General features: G+C 48.4%; 1 protein-coding gene and 1 long non-coding RNA gene across 2 annotated transcripts in view; both read right to left on the bottom strand.

The window, feature by feature from the left end:
* MCMBP (minichromosome maintenance complex binding protein) overlaps window positions 1–6174 on the bottom strand; it is a 45470-nt gene extending 39296 nt beyond the window's left edge. Inside the window, exon 1 of the mRNA XM_084757671.1 lies at window positions 5797–6174. Coding sequence (XP_084613797.1) covers window positions 5797–5854 — 58 coding nt within the window. The 5' untranslated portion in view covers window positions 5855–6174. The remainder of the gene's footprint in view (window positions 1–5796) is intronic.
* A 1002-nt stretch (window positions 6175–7176) lies between these two features.
* On the bottom strand, window positions 7177–17444 carry LOC311592585. The gene is made up of 3 exons (XR_014777455.1): window positions 17306–17444; window positions 13469–13640; window positions 7177–8136 (listed from the first exon to the last, which is right to left on the bottom strand). It is a non-coding gene; the product is annotated as an uncharacterized lncRNA (long non-coding RNA).
* Window position 17445: the final 1 nt, after the last annotated feature.

The raw sequence follows: 17445 nt of genomic DNA, 5'->3' as shown, positions 1-17445 counted from the left end.
ATAGAAATATAAATTCCCTCAGATGGGAAGATGTCCAAAACATTAAGAAACACATATTTCAGAATGCTATGAACATTGCTATTTTTTTGTTTGTTTGTTTTGTTTTGTTTTTCTGTGTAGCCTTGGCTGTCCTGGATTCACCTTGCAAACCAGGCTGGACTCAAACTCATAGATCTGCCTGCCTCTGGCTCCAGAGTGCTGGGATTACAGGTGTATGACACCGTGCCAGGCTACATATTTTAGTCTTAAATTATAGAGCAAGGGTATAGTAGCCCACACTGTAACCCCAGCATTTGGACACAGGAGAATGGCAAGTTCAGAACAGCCTAGGCTACAAAAGGAGACACTATCTCAAAAAGCCAAGGGCAAGCTGGGTGCAGTGGCACACGCCTGTAATCCCAGCACTCTAGGAGGCAGAGGTATGCAGATCTCTGTGAGTTCTAGGCCAGCCTGGTCTACAAAGTGAGTCCAGGACAGCCAGAGCTACACAGAGAAATTGAGTCTTAAAAAGAAAAAAGAAGAGAGAAAAAAAAAAAGCCAAGGGCTAGATGTGGCTGATTATGTGTAAACGCCAGGGCTCTACATTTAGCACTGCAAAAAACCCATACTAAGACTGAATGGAGGGCTGGGGACACGGCTCACTGGGGACAAGGCTCGCTGGGGGCACGGCTTACTGGGGGCACGGCTCACTGGGGACACGGCTCGCTGGGGGCACGGCTTACTGGGGGCACGGCTCACTGGGGGCACGGCTCACTGGGGGCACGGCTCACTGGGGGCACGGCTCACTGGGCACGGCTCACTGGGGGCACGGCTCACTGGGGACACGGCTCACTGGGGGCACGGCTCACTGGGGGCACGGCACACTGGGCACGGCTCACTGGGGGCACGGCTCACTGGGGGCACGGCTCACTGGGGGCACGGCTCACTGGGGGCACGGCTCACTGGGGGCACGGCTCACTGGGGACACGGCTCACTAGGGGCATGGCTCGCTGGGGGCACGGCTCACTGGGGGCACGGCTTACTGGGGGCATGGCTCGCTGGGGGCAGGGCTTACTGGGGGCACGGCTCACTGGGGGCACGGCTTACTGGGGGCACGGCTCACTGGGGGCACGGCTTACTGGGGACATGGCTCACTGGGGGCACGGCTCACTGGGGACATGGCTCACTGGGGGCACGGCTTACTGGGGGCACGGCTCACTGGGGGCAGGGCTTACTGGGGGCACGGCTCACTGGGGGCACGGCTTACTGGGGGCAGGGCTCACTGGGGGCACGGCTCACTGGGGGCATGGCTCACTGGGGGCACGGCTCACTGGGGACACGGCTCACTAGGGGCATGGCTCACTGGGCACGGCTCACTGGGGGCACGGCTTACTGGGGGCACGGCTCACTGGGGGCACGGCTCACTGGGGACACGGCTCACTAGGGGCATAGCTCACTGGGCACGGCTCACTGGGGGCACGGCTTACTGGGGGCACGGCTTACTGGGGGCACGGCTCACTGGGGACACGGCTCACTAGGGGCATGGCTCACTGGGCACGGCTCACTGGGGGCACGGCTTACTGGGGGCACGGCTTACTGGGGGCACGGCTCACTGGGGGCACGGCTCACTGGGCACGGCTCACTGGGGGCACGGCTCACTGGGGGCACGGCTCACTGGGGGCACGGCTCACTGGGCACGGCTCACTGGGGGCACGGCTCACTGGGGGCACGGCTCACTGGGGCCATGGCTCACTGGGGGCACGGCTCACTGGGGGCACGGCTTACTGGGGGCACGGCACACTGGGGGCACGGCACACTGGGGGCACGGCTCACTGGGGGCATGGCTCACTGGGGGCATGGCTCTCTGGGGGCACGGCTCACTGGGGGCACGGCTTACTGGGGCATGGCTCACTGGGGGCACGGCTTACTGGGGGCACGGCACACTGGGCACGGCTCACTGGGGGCATGGCTCACTGGGCACGGCTCACTGGGGGCACGGCTTACTGGGGCATGGCTCACTGGGGGCACGGCTCACTGGGGGCATGGCTCACTGGGGGCACGGCTCACTGGGGGCACGGCTTACTGGGGACATGGCTCACTGGGGGCACGGCTTACTGGGGGCACGGCACACTGGGCACGGCTCACTGGGGGCACGGCTCACTGGGGGCACGGCTCACTGGGGGCATGGCTCACTGGGGGCACGGCTTACTGGGGACATGGCTCACTGGGGGCACGGCTTACTGGGGCGTGGCTCACTGGTCAGTTCTTACCCAGCACAAGCTAGGTTCTAGGTTCAATCCCAACACAGCTGAAATAAAGAAAGTGGACAACCAGCCCGGTACTCCAGGAGGCAGAGGCAAGCAAGGCAGATCTCTGTGAGTTTGAGGCCAGCCTGGTCTACAGTGTGAGTCCAGGACAGTAGGCAACCATAATAAGGCAAATAGTGGGTACCCTAAGCATGGCAGACAGAGGCTTTCCATATTTCCTTTCTTATTTAAGAACCGTTTTTTAAAAACAGATACGGCCGGGCATGGTGGCGCACGCCTTTAATCCCAGCACTCCAGAAGCACAGGCAGGCGCTTTGCTGTGAGTTTGAGGCCAGCCTAGTTTACAAAGTGAGTCTAAGACAGCCAAGGCTACACAAAGAAACCCTGTCTCGAAAAACTAAAAAGTACCCGGGTGGTGGTGGCGCACACCTTTAATCCCAGCACCTGGGAGACAGAGGCAGGCAGTTCTCCATGAATTCGAGGCCAGCCTGGTCTACAAAGTGAGTCCAGGACAGTCAAGGCTACACAGAGAAATCCTGTCTTGAAAAAACAAAACAAAAAAACAAAAACAAAAAACAAAAAAAAAGAAAAGAAATAAGAAACAAAAAATAAATAAATAAGATATGAATTATCTTTCTACCTGGAAAGAAAAACAAGAGCTAAAACAATTCCCTGGGGCAGAGGCCCTGCCTATACTGGGTTCATTCCCCAGCACCAAAACCAAAAACTAAACACAAACCAAACAATCTACACATTCTCATTCAATACCTTCAATGCAATTATAAAGGCACTTAATGTAATCACAGCGATAGGAAAACAGCAGAAATACAGAGCAGAGCAGGAGTCACTCAGAGGGCAACAACGACCTTCCCTAAACATCCCCCAACATTTATAAAATACGGTAGTATTTATAATTAAATCACATTTTTTTTTCTGTACTACGAAGAGATGTATACCTTAGGATCACACTTAAGGAATAAAAGATGACAATATGTTCGGTCTGTATTACATTTAAAACACGACCAGGGTACTGGGACATTTCTCACAAATGGATATTCTGGCTGGACAGGGTGGCACATGCCTGTGAGCCCAGCACTCCACAGGGTGAGGCAGGGCTTCCGTGAGCTCCAGGCCAGCCAGGGCTAGAGACCCAGTCTCCCTGCGGGCTGGGGGGGGGGGCGTGGGGGAGAAAAGGGGGAGATGGGGTGTTCTACTAGTAGTTATTAAACATAACCCTCTAAAGCCCAAACCTTTAATGATGGAGAGATTTTTTTTTTCTCCCTGAAACATAACTATGCATTTGCACCCTCGGCCAGACTGGAACTGAATCTTCGCTTGACATTTGAGAGCATATTCTCAACCCCAGCTGTTGGGTCCAACCAACACTTGGAACTTCAATTACTAGCAGTTAGTGAAGGAGCACCGGGCTTCCCCCCCACCCCCACCCCCCTATTTTAGCGACAGGGTCTCACTGGTAAGCTAGCAATTATGCCCCAGCCTTCCAGGTTATGGAACCACAGGTTAGCCGCCTATGCACACCCTTGAAAACCACCCTAGACTGCCTGCCACTTGCGAATCTGCTTCTTTCACTGTACCAAGACCGTTCAGCAGGCCAGGCATGCGGTCTACTACTGAGCTATACCCCAAGCCCATGTTTTATTCCTTTTTTCTTCCCTCCAAGCCAGGGTTTCCCTGGTTGTCCTGGACTCACTTTGTAGACCAGGCTGGCCTCGAACTGACAGGGATCCGCCTCTGCTGGGGTTAAAGGCGTGCGCCACGCCGGCTTGCACCCCCTCCCCTGCCCCTCAACGTCGTGTGTTCACCGGCTATAGTGTCTACCCTGTCCTTCTATCTTCTGGCTTTCGTATCACCCTGGAAAACTACATGACTAGCAGTTATTAAACTGCTCCGGGATCGGTCGCGTTACCGCACTGGACACCTCGCGGCGCTCATCTCCGCCACCCTGGATTCGGGGATTTGAACCCGACTCCCTTCCGAGCGGAGGGCAGCGGGTCGCCCGTCCCTTTGGATCGGCGCTCTTCCCCCCCCCCCCCCTCCCCCCGGTCTCTCAGGACCGACTGACCCATGTTCAACTGCTGTCACATGGTACCCTTCTCCACTTCGGCCTTCAAAGATCTCGTTTGAATATTTGCCGCTACCACCAAGATCTGCACCTGCGGCGGCTCCACCCGGGCCCCGCGCCCTAGGCTTTTACCTAGAATTCTAGGTAAAATGAACAGTTCCTGTGGGAGCATTAAAGGCCCTACTCCGGAAAACACACTCCACGGAGACTGCTCCACAGGCTCATAGAGGCTGAGGCAAGGGGACTGAGCGCGTTCAACCAGCCTGGGCTACACAATGGGTCCCAAAGCCAGCCTGCGTTAGTCTAGGTAGTCTAGGAAACAAAAGCAGAGAATATATTTCCCGACATCGGTTATGAGCCGCTGCCAGCTTCTCACTAATTTTTCCCTAGAATGTCACTGTGGGGTGTGTGTGTGTGTGTGTGTGTGTGTGTGTTTGGAATGTCACTGTGGGGTGTGTGTGTGTGTGTGTGTGTGTGTGTGTGTGTGTGTTTGGAATTGAACCCAGAGCCTTAAACACGCTAAACACGGATTCTATACTGAAGTACCCTCGTGCCCCCACTATGTTTTAGTCATAAAACGAACTCTACAACCCTTTAATTCCGTGCGAGGCAGGTGCTGCGGAACTGCAGGAGTTCCTAATAAGGTCCTACTCCGACATCACTAAGCACACGGAAATCGGGGTGCGAGTGGGACTTGTTAAGCAAAAAAAAGTAACGATGACAACTACAACTAAAATTGACTCAGCTTGCCTGCAACCCTCGGGGCTCGCGCTCTGTAGCAACTCCTGTAAGTTGCCGAGCATTTCTCGCTAGCCCCAGCACAGGAGCAGGTAACACAGCAGGCGGGTTCTAAAAGTCAACTGAGCAGGGGGAAAAAAAAAAAGGCATCCCCCCCCACCCGCGACCTCATCAAGGTGGATGTGTGGAAACGGGGGTAGTGTGAACTTCTGTGCGCTGGATCCAGCAGCCCCAACCCACACACACACACACACACACACACACACACACACACAGAGGAAATTTTGAAATATCACACACACACACACACACACACACGCACGCACGCGCACACACACGCCCCGGAAGTTTTGAAATATCCCGCAGGCTCCCACAGGCAGAGTGGCTACCCTCCGTGGGCAATGGGTCCTCTCTGTGTCTGCAGCAACCCGGGCTAGGTAGGCCACCAGCCTGGAGCCAGGCCGTCAATCACAGCCAGCGCTCGCAGCTGCGTCCCCGCCGCCCGCCAGCCGGAGCCCGGCAGCAGGCAGGTGACGGGGAGGTGGCGGCTCCTGCGGCCGCGGCGACCCCAGCCGGCTGTTCCTGCTCCGCTGCCAGGCCCCGGGGCCACGCGAGTCCTCGGCGGTGATGATTGCCCAGGACCGCCGTCCCGAGCGCGGCCGCGCGGCAGGCCTGGCCCCGCCAAGTCCGCTCCCCTCCCGGCTCGCCTGCTCGCCACGCGCCGCTCACCGAAGAAGCCTTGCACGATCCCGAGCGGGTGGCTCAGCCAGTCTTCTCCACAGGGCATGGCGCTGTGGGCCGGGGCCAGCGCGGCCCGTGCGACGCTTCACCGCGGGCCGAGCGCGCTCCGAACCCGGCTTCTCCTCGGGGGCTCGGCCGCTCCTCGTCCGCGCCCTCCCACGCGCGCGGGGCGGCGCGAGCCGCGGGCCTCGGCGTGCCTCAAGGAGAGGTGGCTGCGGTGACGGCGGCGGCGAGCGCCTCGGCGCTGCGGGACAGCGACGGGAGAGGAGACGGACCCAACCTCCACTTCTCACAATGGCGGGAAACCGCGGCCACCGACCGCGCTGCCAGCGACCTGGGTGGAGCTCGAGAGGGAGGGGCGGCGGGAGCGAGCTGCGCACTCCCGGAGGGGAGGGAGTGGGCGGGGCGCGGGGCGGCCATTTTGGAAACTGGTAGAGACCGGGCAGTCGCGCGGCCGCCATCTTGGAGATGGGCAGAGGAAGGCTAGTGTGCTGTGTGTGGTCACCTTGTGCGTGCGTTGGTGGGAAACTCCATCAGGGCACCTCATTGGCTCAAAGTTTGCGTCCTTGTGCAAGGACCAAAAGGCACAAGTTCACCGGACCTGGAGACATCTAGGAAGCAGGGCGTGGTGGCCCACGCCTTTTTAATCACACAGGAGGCAGAGGCAGGCAGATCTCTGTGAGTTCGAGGCCAACCTGGTCAACAAAATGAGGCCAGGACAGCCAGGACTACAAAAGAAACCGTCTCGAAAAACCGAAAAGAGAGGGAGGAGAGGAAGAAGGGAAATCTCGGAGCAAAATTAAGGAACACCATTTGGTGCCCGCCCACCTGATCTCTTTGTGCCCTATTCTATTTCTGGTGATAGAACTCTTCTACGGCATCCTGACCAAAATCCTATGTAAACTAGCCCCCAGCTCAATGGGCTCTTCCTGAACGATTTAGTCAAGGAGGCTTTGCAGCCTTTGTGGGCATCTCAGGGTGGCAGAGGAACTGGTTCCTTACAGAGAAGCAAGCGCTCAAGACTCTCTCCTCGCCCAGCCTTTAGTTTCTGGTAGAAAATCCCCAGATGTGCTTCTGCCCCCGACAGCTAGGCAACTGTGACAAGATACCTGCCCCGCATATAGATCAGGATACTCTTAAGGGCAGACTCAGAAGGGGACCTCCACAGCAACCATCAGCCGGGGGAACTTAGGAACTATCCAAGTTTTCATAAAGAAACCAACTGTTGTGGGGTGTGGTGGCACACGTCTTTAATCCCAGCACTAGGGAGGCGGAGGCAGGTGGATTGCTGTGAGTTCGAGGCCATCCTGGTCTACAAAGTTGGACTCCTGACTTGTGTTACAGTTAAATGTATCTGTTCAGCCTAGGATGCCAATAACTGACACAATAAGACTGAATTGTATTTTTAAGGCTGCAAGCACTAAGCTGGGCAGAATCTAAACTGATACAAATCTACTCATAAACTAAAATAAACTACTCTAACCCTATGTCCTCATAAACCTACGTATATCCAATCACTTACCAATCTATCCTCCCAGGGGAGCTTCTCTCCCCCAACTCCAAACGCCAACCATCAACTGTAAACTCTCAACTGCCAAGTCCCTTCAGGCTCCTCCCACCTCCCCTGGAAGTCCTGCTTTCCACTTCCTGTCCTTCTGCCCAGCTGATTGGCTAAACAGTGCTTTATTGACAACTGCTACATCCACTCAAGGCATCCCTCCATAATTCCCCCTTTTAGTCTAATAAAAAGCCCCCCTTTACCTACACATTTATATTATTACACATATATAAAATATACACACATATATATAATAAACTATATACAGAAAGAAGAACCCCAAAATAATCAGAAATTATATTAATGTTATACTTATAAGGTTTTTCTGTCTTCAACCCCATCAGAGATTTGAGAAGGAATAAAATTAATTACCTGAGTAAAAAGGAAGTGTAGGTTAGCAGCTTCCAAAATGAAAAAAAAAAAAAATGACAGAGACACTTTGCTGCCTGAACAGTCACTCAAAACTTTCTTAACATGTTGGAGCATCATCTTCAGTGTTCTGGTCCAGTATATCCAACAGACATATTTGTGAAGCAGAGACTATTGAGGACTTGCCTACCCTGTCTTGGCAGAGTTTGGCTGTCAATTTCACCTGCATCCAAGCTTATCCACTTCAGGCAGAATTCTGTCTGTGGCAGAAAACAAGAATATTTTTGCCCAATGGCTGGTTTGCCACATCTGAAGCCAAAGGAGGTTCCTTGGTGCTCATTAACTTCTTTGAGGCAGGCTGGGTGTTACCAGGAGTCAACCAATCTCATTTTCAAAGAATCCTGAAAACAATAAAAAAAAATATTTAAGTGCCATATTCTGTAGGTCTCTGAGGTTTTTGAAGACCTTATCTAAATATTTTACCTTATCTATCTATCGAACCTAGGATGTATATTCTTGTGATAAAATCAAATAGTACAATGAATTAAAAATAAACTTATTTTACATTAATATACAAAATTTTATACCAATGAATTAAAAGTAGCCTTGTGAGTAACAATTAAAGCCTTAAGTTGAAGAGTAGACTCAATAATCTACCTTTTGTCCTATCATCCCTACATATTTCTATATTCTCAGAGAAAAATCCCTGAGTCCAATCTCGTTCTCTCTCTCTGAATAAGACAAATAATAACATAGCTAATTTCCAATGAAATAAACATCCATAGCCCAAAACCTTACCCAACCCCCCCTTAAGGGAAATGGGATGTCATTCTCTTTTTAAGGCTTCTCCTAGCTGATTTGGGACAAATAATACCTATGTAGGGGCCCAAGTAAAAATTGGAAAATGATTAAACAAGCTAGAGATAGCATTAGTGGTCCAGCCTCTAAATATTGAGAAATTCAGGCTTAATAAAAGTCCTGTGTGGGATGGTCTGAAATGCTGGGCCAATTGGAACCAGGAGCTTTCCCCAAAGCTGTCCTGGGAGATGGTCTGTTCTGATGATGAACAGCAACCGAAGCATTTGTGGCTGGAACATGAGGAATGCAGGATGTCAGCATCTCAGCATGCTGGAGGATGAATCCTGTTGTGTCTAATCCAGCATCAGTGTCCTGGTACTTTTGTTCTGAAAATATATAATTTCTCACAAGTATTATACAGTTCTAAAACTGTAAATGCATGAGGTGTGCAGGATGCACAGAACAATCAAGGCTGGTTCTGTAGTTTGAATTCATGTGCATATAGACTGACTTAAGTTAGCAGTCTCTCTTTCATCCAGGTCTGTGTTATTTTGACCTCTTTTGAAAAGGAAGTATAATATTACCATTACCAAAGAACATACAATCATTATTTAATTGAAATTAAAACAAGATTGTATAGTTTTAAATGTCCTTCTTTAGGCTCTATAGTGCCTGATGTATAGGCCAGGCCACTACCTGCCGCTCAAGAAAATGTATCCCATTTTAGAGACAAGCTGGTTGCCCTGAGCAAAAGAAACGGCATTAAGCTTACCCTTTTAATCATATGAGCAAAAGAAAAGGCATTTTCTTTTAATCATATGAATTGTAGCCTTTGAGTTTTTGAGATCCAACTAGGCTGCTGTGCACTTTGTCACCTGTAAGTCCTCTGAGTCTTTTTGCATCTGATGTGACTGCCACCTGTTCCCCGTGAATATAGCTCACGTTTAGAGGGATAAGCCGGCTGTCAGAGCAGTGACACCTCAACTCAGCATACAAAGGCTTTTCAATGAAGGAGGCATGCAGCTTGCATGTCTGTCTCCCCGCCCGACCTTGGTCAAACAGAATATATCTCTTAAGTCAATTACCCTTTCGCACCAGTTCTCCCAATGGAAGCTCCACTTTAAGGAGATTGGCTGTGACATTTTTCCTTACATGAACCTAAAGTTGATGTATATCCATCCTTTAGCTCAGTGAGGACATATAATCGATTATTAAAAAAAAGGAACTTACTTAGTAAATTTAAGGAAAATTTTGTCCATTTAAATCCTAGGCTGTCTCTGCAAGTAACTTGTTTTTATCAGCAGGGGGCCATGCCCTGACTTACTGTGGAGACCAGGCTGGTCTAGAACTCACAGAGATCCACCTGTCTTTGTCTCCATGGTGTTAGGATTAAGGGTGTGCGCATGCATTTCAGGGGGTCTTCCTCTGTCATATCTATTTTTTTAATCAATTTATATGGAACCCACAATTTCTCCTTTCCTGTGTGAACATATACAAAACCTCTACCCCAGCGTAACGCACTTCCTGTTCTCCATTCTGAGGTTAGGATATCCTTAAAATAGACAGGCTGATCTAATTCAGCAGATTTTTCTAAAATCCAGTGTCTCTCTGTGGCCGTTGCTTTTTATTCATTAGCATTCAAGAAATCCAAAGTCAATAAGGCATTATGTAATCTATCTCTGGGGGTCTTTGATACCCCTCTTTGTTTGATGAGCATTTCTTTTAAAGTACGATTGGATCTTTCAATGACTGCTTGTCCCGTGGGATTATGTGGTATACCTGTAACATGTTTTATGTTATACTATGTAAAAAAGGTTTCATTTTATTAGAGACATATGATGGAGCATTGTCACTCTTAATTTGTTTAGGTATATCCATAATTGCCATGACTTCTAATCAATGTGTAATAACAGAATTAGCCTTTTCAGAACTTAAAGTCATTGCCCATTGGAATCCTGAACATGTGTCTATAGTATGGTGCACATACCTCAGTTTACCAAACTCTATAAAATGAAATACATCCATTTGCCAAATTTCATTTCTTTGATTACCCTTAGGGTTACCTCCTGCAGGTAATGGAGTTTGGTTATATATAGAACAAATAGGACATTTTATCACAATTTCTTTGGCTTGTTGCCAAGTGATAGAAAATTCTTTTTTTAAACCTTTGCTATTGGGGGCTGGAGAGATGGCTCGGTGGTTAAGAGCACCGCCTGCTTTTCCAGAGGTCCTGAATTCAATTCTCAGCAAGCACATGGTGGCTCACAACCATCTATAAAGTAATCTGATGCCTTCTTCTGCAGATAAAGCATTTATATACAATAAATAAACCTTTGCTATTAACATGGTGTTTTTTTTTTTTTTTATGAAACTCTGAAACTTAGAATACACTTCCTATCAATAGTCAAACACTTTCATTATTACCTTGTGCTAAAGGTCTGGGAAGACCCATGTGAGATCTTGTATGGGTTAAAGACAATGGGTGGGTTCTATTTCTGATCACTTGTCGTGAGTGAATATGTAGTGAAGTTAAATCAGAATCATCCTGAGATGCTGCTGCTGAGAGTCAGTATCTATATTAAGAGAGTCTTCGAGCTCTGATAACACCAGCAGGATTGCATATAATTCTGACCTTTGAACGGAATCATAAGGACTCTCAACTACCTTATATTTTGTGACTTATAACCTGCTCTCTTTGATTTACTGGCATCCGTGTAAAATTTAGGAGCACCAGAAATTGGAATCCTCTTTACTGTATAAGGAAGAATCCAATTAGTTCTTTTCAATGAATCGAAATCATTTGCTTTTGGGGTATCTGTTGTTAATTTCTCCCCAAAAAATTCACTACAAGCCCTCTGCCAATGTTCATTGTCAGCCCATAATGAGGCAATCTCAGCATTAGTAAAGGGTACCACCATCTCAGCTGGATCTATTCCACCTAACCGACGAAGTCTCATTTTCCCCTTTACAATCAATTCAGAATCCTTTTCTATGTAGGTTTTTAAATTTTTTTACTTTGTGTGGTAAAAAATCCATTCTAAGATACAATCTTCCCTTTGCATAAGAATTCCTGTGGGAGAATGAGTAGAAGGCAAGATAACTAAAATCCATGCCTTCTTTGGATCATGCGATGTATATATGAATTTTGTAATTTCCTTTCTACCAGAGCCAATTCTTTTTCAGCTTCAGTTGATAAGCTTCTTAAGCTATTTAAGTCCTTATCACCTTGTAAGGTTTGCAATAAATTACTTAGTTCTTGGATAGTCAAACCAATTGCAGGCCACAGCCAGTTAATATCTCCCAGCAATTTTTGAAAATCATTAAAAGTTCTTAATTGATCTCTCCTGATCTGTACTTTCTGTGGTCTAATTTTCTCTAGGCCTATTTTGTATCCTAGACAATCTACAGAATCTCCTCTTTTATTTTTTCAGGTGCAATCTGTAATCCCCAACAAAGCAAGGTTCTATTTATTTAATCAAAAATCTGTTCTAATATACTTGCATCTGAATCAGCCAATAAGATATCATCCATATAATTGTAAATTATGGATTGAAGAAATTTCTTGCAAATTATCTCCAATGGCTGTTGTACGAAATATTGACACAAAGTAGTACTGTTTAACATTCCCTGTGGTAAAACTTTCTAATGATATTTCTTTATTGGGCAGCTTCTATTAAAAGTAGGTACTGAAAAGGCAAATCTCTCTCTATCATGTTCATGTAAAAAAATTGTGAAAAAGCAATCCTTTAGATCAATCACCAGCTGTCCTAGATTCACTTTGTAGACCAGCCTTGAGTTCACAGAGATCCATCTGCCTCTGCCTCCCGAGTGCTGGGATTAAAGGCATGTGCCACCATACCTGGCACTTAGTTTATTTCTTAAGCTGGCTATCACACAAATAATTGAGACTTTTATAATACAAAGATTCACAACACAATCTGAGCTGTGACTAAAAAGAAAAAGAAATAAGCTAAGAGAAACAAACACTGTTTTATAAAAATAACTTCAAACCATTATATTCTGGGTTTATGGGATGCTCAAACCAACTTGCCTATGTTTATGGTGCCATCTCTAGAGTGAAAGCGTGTCTGAAGGCACAAGTCTGCCTCAAGCCTGTGTCCTAGTGAGGCATCTGGAGGTCCACAAAAGTATTTATTGCGTCTGTAAACTTTCTACTGACTATTAACTTTTCAACTTTTAAAACTGCTTAAATCAAATCAGGAATTCCATTATCAGGAACCAATTCATCTGAACAACACTACATCTTCATAAAGGTCCCATAGAAGGTTTGTTCAATCCGCGTGGGTAAATATCCAGAAAGTGAGGTTTCACACTATGCCAGGTTTTTGGGAGACACAGCAGTACAGAAAGGAGAGCTGTCAGGGGCTGGAAACAATTCAGGGGGTGCATTACAGTACAGACCTTGTAAAATACCGCAGAACCTTCCAGAAAGCCCATATGCCTACTGAACTTCCCAAGCTCAATGGCTCTTGGCAAAAGAAGATTAGTAGAAAAGGGGGTTATGAATCTCTTTAGATGCAGTTCCTTAGGGCAAGTCTAGTCTTTGCAATCAGGATACCAGCAGACTAGAAAACAGCAAACAACAGCAGCAGCGGCCAGGCCATGGTGGCACACACCTTTGATCCCAGCACTCGGGAGGCAGAGGCAGGCAGGTTTCTGAGTTTGAGGCCAGCCTGGTCTACAGAGTAGGTTCCAGGACATCCAGGGCTACACTGAGAAACCTTGTCTTGAAAAACCAAAAAACAAAACAAAATAAAACAAAACGACAACAACAAAAAAAAAAAAAAGAAAGAAAGAAAAGAAAAGTATAAACAGCAAAATTGGCAAGAGTCAGGCTGCCACAAGAAGTTCTCTGGAGTGTTTCTGTATGCAAAGTCAACTATAGAAAAGCAGAGACCAGCAAAGAATACGCACCATTGCAAAGCATAGTGACGCAGAAGCATTGTCTTGCAGTCCCATGTGTTCTTCTATTTATCCTTCCTTAGAGTCCACACAAGGATGTTTTTTCAGCTGGCAAAATCCACGGCCCTCACACAAGACAGCTTCCAGCAAAACATCACTTGGCCTCTCACGAGTCTGTTTTCCACTAACAAAGATCATGAGTCTATTTTCAGCAGTGGAGAAACATTCCCACATCCTACACTTGGGACCAAAACAAAAACCATTTTCACTTGACACAACTGGGTTTTTAAAGAAACCAGAAACAACTTCCTCCTCCTCCTACTGTTCTTCTTTCTTTCCCAGACAGGGTTTCTCTGTGTAGCCCTGGCTGTCCTGAAACTCACTCTGTAGACCAGCTGGCCTCAAACTCATGGAGATCCACCTGCCTCTGCCTCCTGAGAGAGAATGCTGGGATTAAAGGCGTGCGCCACCACTGCCCAACTGATGGATTTTTAAAAGGAAAGATTTATTATGTATGCAGTGCTCTGCCTGCATGTACACCTGCAGGCCAGAAGAGGGCACCAGATCTCATTATAGATGGTTGTGAGCCACCATGCGGTTGCTGGGAATTGAACCTTTGGAAGAGCAGCCAGTGCTCTTAACCTCTGAGCCATCTCTCCAGCCCTTTAATGGATTCTTTTTTGTTGTTGTTTGTTTTTGTTTTGTTTTTCGAGACAGGGTTTCTCTGTGTAGCTTTTGCTGTCCTGGACTCGCTTTGTAGACCAGGCTGGTCTTGAACTCACAGCGATCCACCTGCCTCTGCCTCCTGAGTGCTGGGATTAAAGGCGTGCGCCCTCATGCCCGGCTCTTTAATGGATTCTTAATTGATGATGGTGTTAGGGAAGAGTAGAGTCCAAGAAAGGGACCTGATTAGAAGGTCACTCAGGACATGACTTTGAAGGGTATATCTCATTCTGGGCCTGTTTCTTTCCATTTTCTCTTATTTAGTTTTCTTTACTTCCTGTTGTAGGCTAAATTAAAAAAAATATGCTCATGTTAATTACTCGAAGTGATGGTTTTGGAATTCAGGTTTTCTGAGGTGAGCACATATAAGGGGAGTCATCAGGAAAGGGTGCCCTGCACTCAATGGATGTTTTTGGTTTTTTCTTTGTTGTTGTTGTTGTTATTGTTGTTGTTTTCCGAGACAGGGTTTCTCTGTGTAGCCTTGGCCAACCTGGACTCACTTTGTAGACCAGGCTGGCCTCGAACTCACAGCGATCCGCCTGCCTCTGCCTCCCGAGCGCTGGGATTAAAGGCGTGCGCCACCACGCCCGGCCTGTTTTTGTTTTTTTCAAGACACGGTTTCTCTGTGTAGCCTTAGCTGTTCTTGAACTTGCTCTGTAGACCAGGTTGGCCGCAAACTCACAGCGATCCACCTGCCTCTGCCTCCTGAGTGCTGGGATTAAAGGCGTGCGCCACCACCTCCCAGCTGGATCTCTGCACTCATAAAGAGGCTTGAGGTACTGTTTTTCAGATCTCAGTTTTAGTTTTTCTTTCTCAGGGAGGCTTTTTAATCACTTCAGGCTGGGTAGGCTCTTTGCTAAGGGTCTGATGGAGGGAATGTTTGGACCTCCGTCCACTGATGACTTCAGTGTTCCAGGAAGCACAGGTAAGTTTGCAGTTTATTGTTACTATGTGTTTAGGTGCTTGTTTTGCCAGCTTGTAAACTCCAAAAAGAAAAGATCTCAGGTTTGTTTCATACATCACTCTCTGGTGCACAGGTCTTGGCCTTGTTTATTTATAATAAAAACAGGAGAGTCTTCTTGACCAACTTCTAGTCTATGGCTTCCAGCAGCTTGAGGCCATGTTATCTATGACTCACCTAAAAGCGTCCTCAACACTACTCTCTCTCAGTTTCAGCCCCATTAAAATGCTTGTCTGAGGAAGCTCAACACTGACATAATTTACTGTTTTTATTCCAGACAAAACCCAGTTATAGGCAGATAGGTCTCTGAACCCTAGATTAGAGCAATTACTCTAGAATGTTTGCAATTATCTCTTCTCTGCCTCTTTTGTAGTCCCTAAGTGGCATGCTTGAGCCCTTCCCTCCCACCCCAACCTGCACTGCTGTGGGGTGCTGCCACAGGAGCTGTCAAAATGGCAGCATTTGTCAAAATGGCAGCACCTCTCAGGTCTTCAGCCTGTTGCCATCCTGCGATGGCACCACGGGAGCTGTCCACGGTCTTTGCACCTTCTTTCCCGCCTTGGCCTACCGCCATAGTGGGATGCCACCGCGGGAGCTGTCCACAGTGGTGGTATCTCCTTGCCAGTATCTATGAGCTACTCTGCAGCAATGGTGTCTGCCAAGGCCGCTTGTGGCCTGGAAGGTCTTCTCACCCGAACCCATGGGTCTGATGCAGGGAAAGGGGGGTGGAAAAAAAAAAGCCTCAATCCCTGAACAGGAAAATCCACCAATCCCTGAGCTCCCCAAGCTCAGGACTTGAAATCCCACCAATGCTCACTCTGGAAATCTCTGTCCTGAAAAGCTCCACTCCCTAAGAAATCCTGTATAAGCCCTGACCTTTGTTCAATTTCCTGCTGTCTCTCCTGTGAGCAGGGGCAGCCAACGCTGGGTTCATCCCGCCACACCCTGGACTTTCCCAATAAATCTCTTTTATGAGATTTGCTGCCTGGTGTGACTCTCTCATTGAAAGAAGCCACGAAGCAAGGAAGAGAAGTGGAGCAGGGCTGAGGCTCCTGAGCTCCTCAGCTGAGCTGGGAATGCTCTCCCCTGGAAGCTGTAAGACCTCTGCAGAGGAGGCTTCCCCTCAGAGCTGTGTGTTCATGGGCTCCTGTGTCTCAGGATGCCCTTCCACTGGGACACTTCAGAGCCGTGTGGTTCCTGGGTCCCTCTGTGTTTTAGGATGCCCTTCCATTGGGATAACTTCTCCCCTCAGAGCTGTGTGTTCCTAGGCTTCTAAGTCCTAGGATATCTTTCCACACAAACAGGAAGGGCAACACCTTTGAAATGTAAACCGTCTACTATTTGGAACTGCCTTACCAAAGGCACTTTTCAAAGTACGCCTGGAGTGGTGGAACATGCCTTTGAAGCACTTGGGATGAATAGGCAGGCAGATCTCTAAGAATTCCAGGCGACATAAGAACCTGTCTCAAAAACAAAACAAAAGCAAACAAAACAAAACAAAAAAACCACAAACAAACCACGGACATGGTAATTTTTTTTTTTTGTTTGTTTGTTTTGTTTTTCGAGACAGGGTCTCTCTGTGTTAGCCCTGGCTGTCCTGGACTCGCTCTGTAGACCAGGCTGGCCTCGAACTCACAGCGATCCACCTGCCTCTGTCTTCCGAGTGCTGGGATTAAAGGCGTGCGCTACCACGCCCGGCTTTGGACATAGTAATTCTTATTCCCAATTCTTACTACCTCACGTCATACAGATATAAGAATTACTGCATGTGGTAGTATTAATGTCAGAAATAGGAGAGCTGAGGCAGGAGGATGGTCTAAGTCTGGGCTATAGTGAGATCCTGCCCCGAAAGCAAGCAAATAAACCAACCAAATCAGATACCCCATGAAGGCCGGGCGTGGTGGCGCACGCCTATAATCCCAGCACTCGGGGGTGGGGGTGGGGGGTGCCGCAGAGGCAGGTGGATCGCTGTGAGTTCGAGGCCAGCCTGGTCTACAAAGTGAGTCCAGGATAGCTAAGGCTACACAGAGAAAGCCTGTCTCAAACAAAACAAAACAACCCCCCCCCCCAAAAAAAAAACAGATAACCCTTGAAAAACCCAAAGGCAGTCCTTAGCAACCCAGTAAAAGCAACTTGCTTTTGCAACAGGCCACGCCCCTTTATACCTTGGTTCCACAGCCGATCTAATCTCGCGAGGCCTAGAGTGACACGTGATAGGCTTGGGTCTGAAGCCGAGTCCGCCTTATTGATTTTGGGCGGCGTCAGCTTCCTGACTGGCCCCTAAGCAGCTGCCGGCTCTGTGGCT

Source organism: Acomys minous, assembly GCF_964271855.1.
Source record: "Acomys minous genome assembly, chromosome: 2".
Lineage (NCBI taxonomy): Eukaryota > Metazoa > Chordata > Mammalia > Rodentia > Muridae > Acomys > Acomys minous.
The sequence above is the reverse complement of the archived record's forward strand: the minus strand, read 5'-3'. Positions and strand labels throughout refer to the sequence as shown.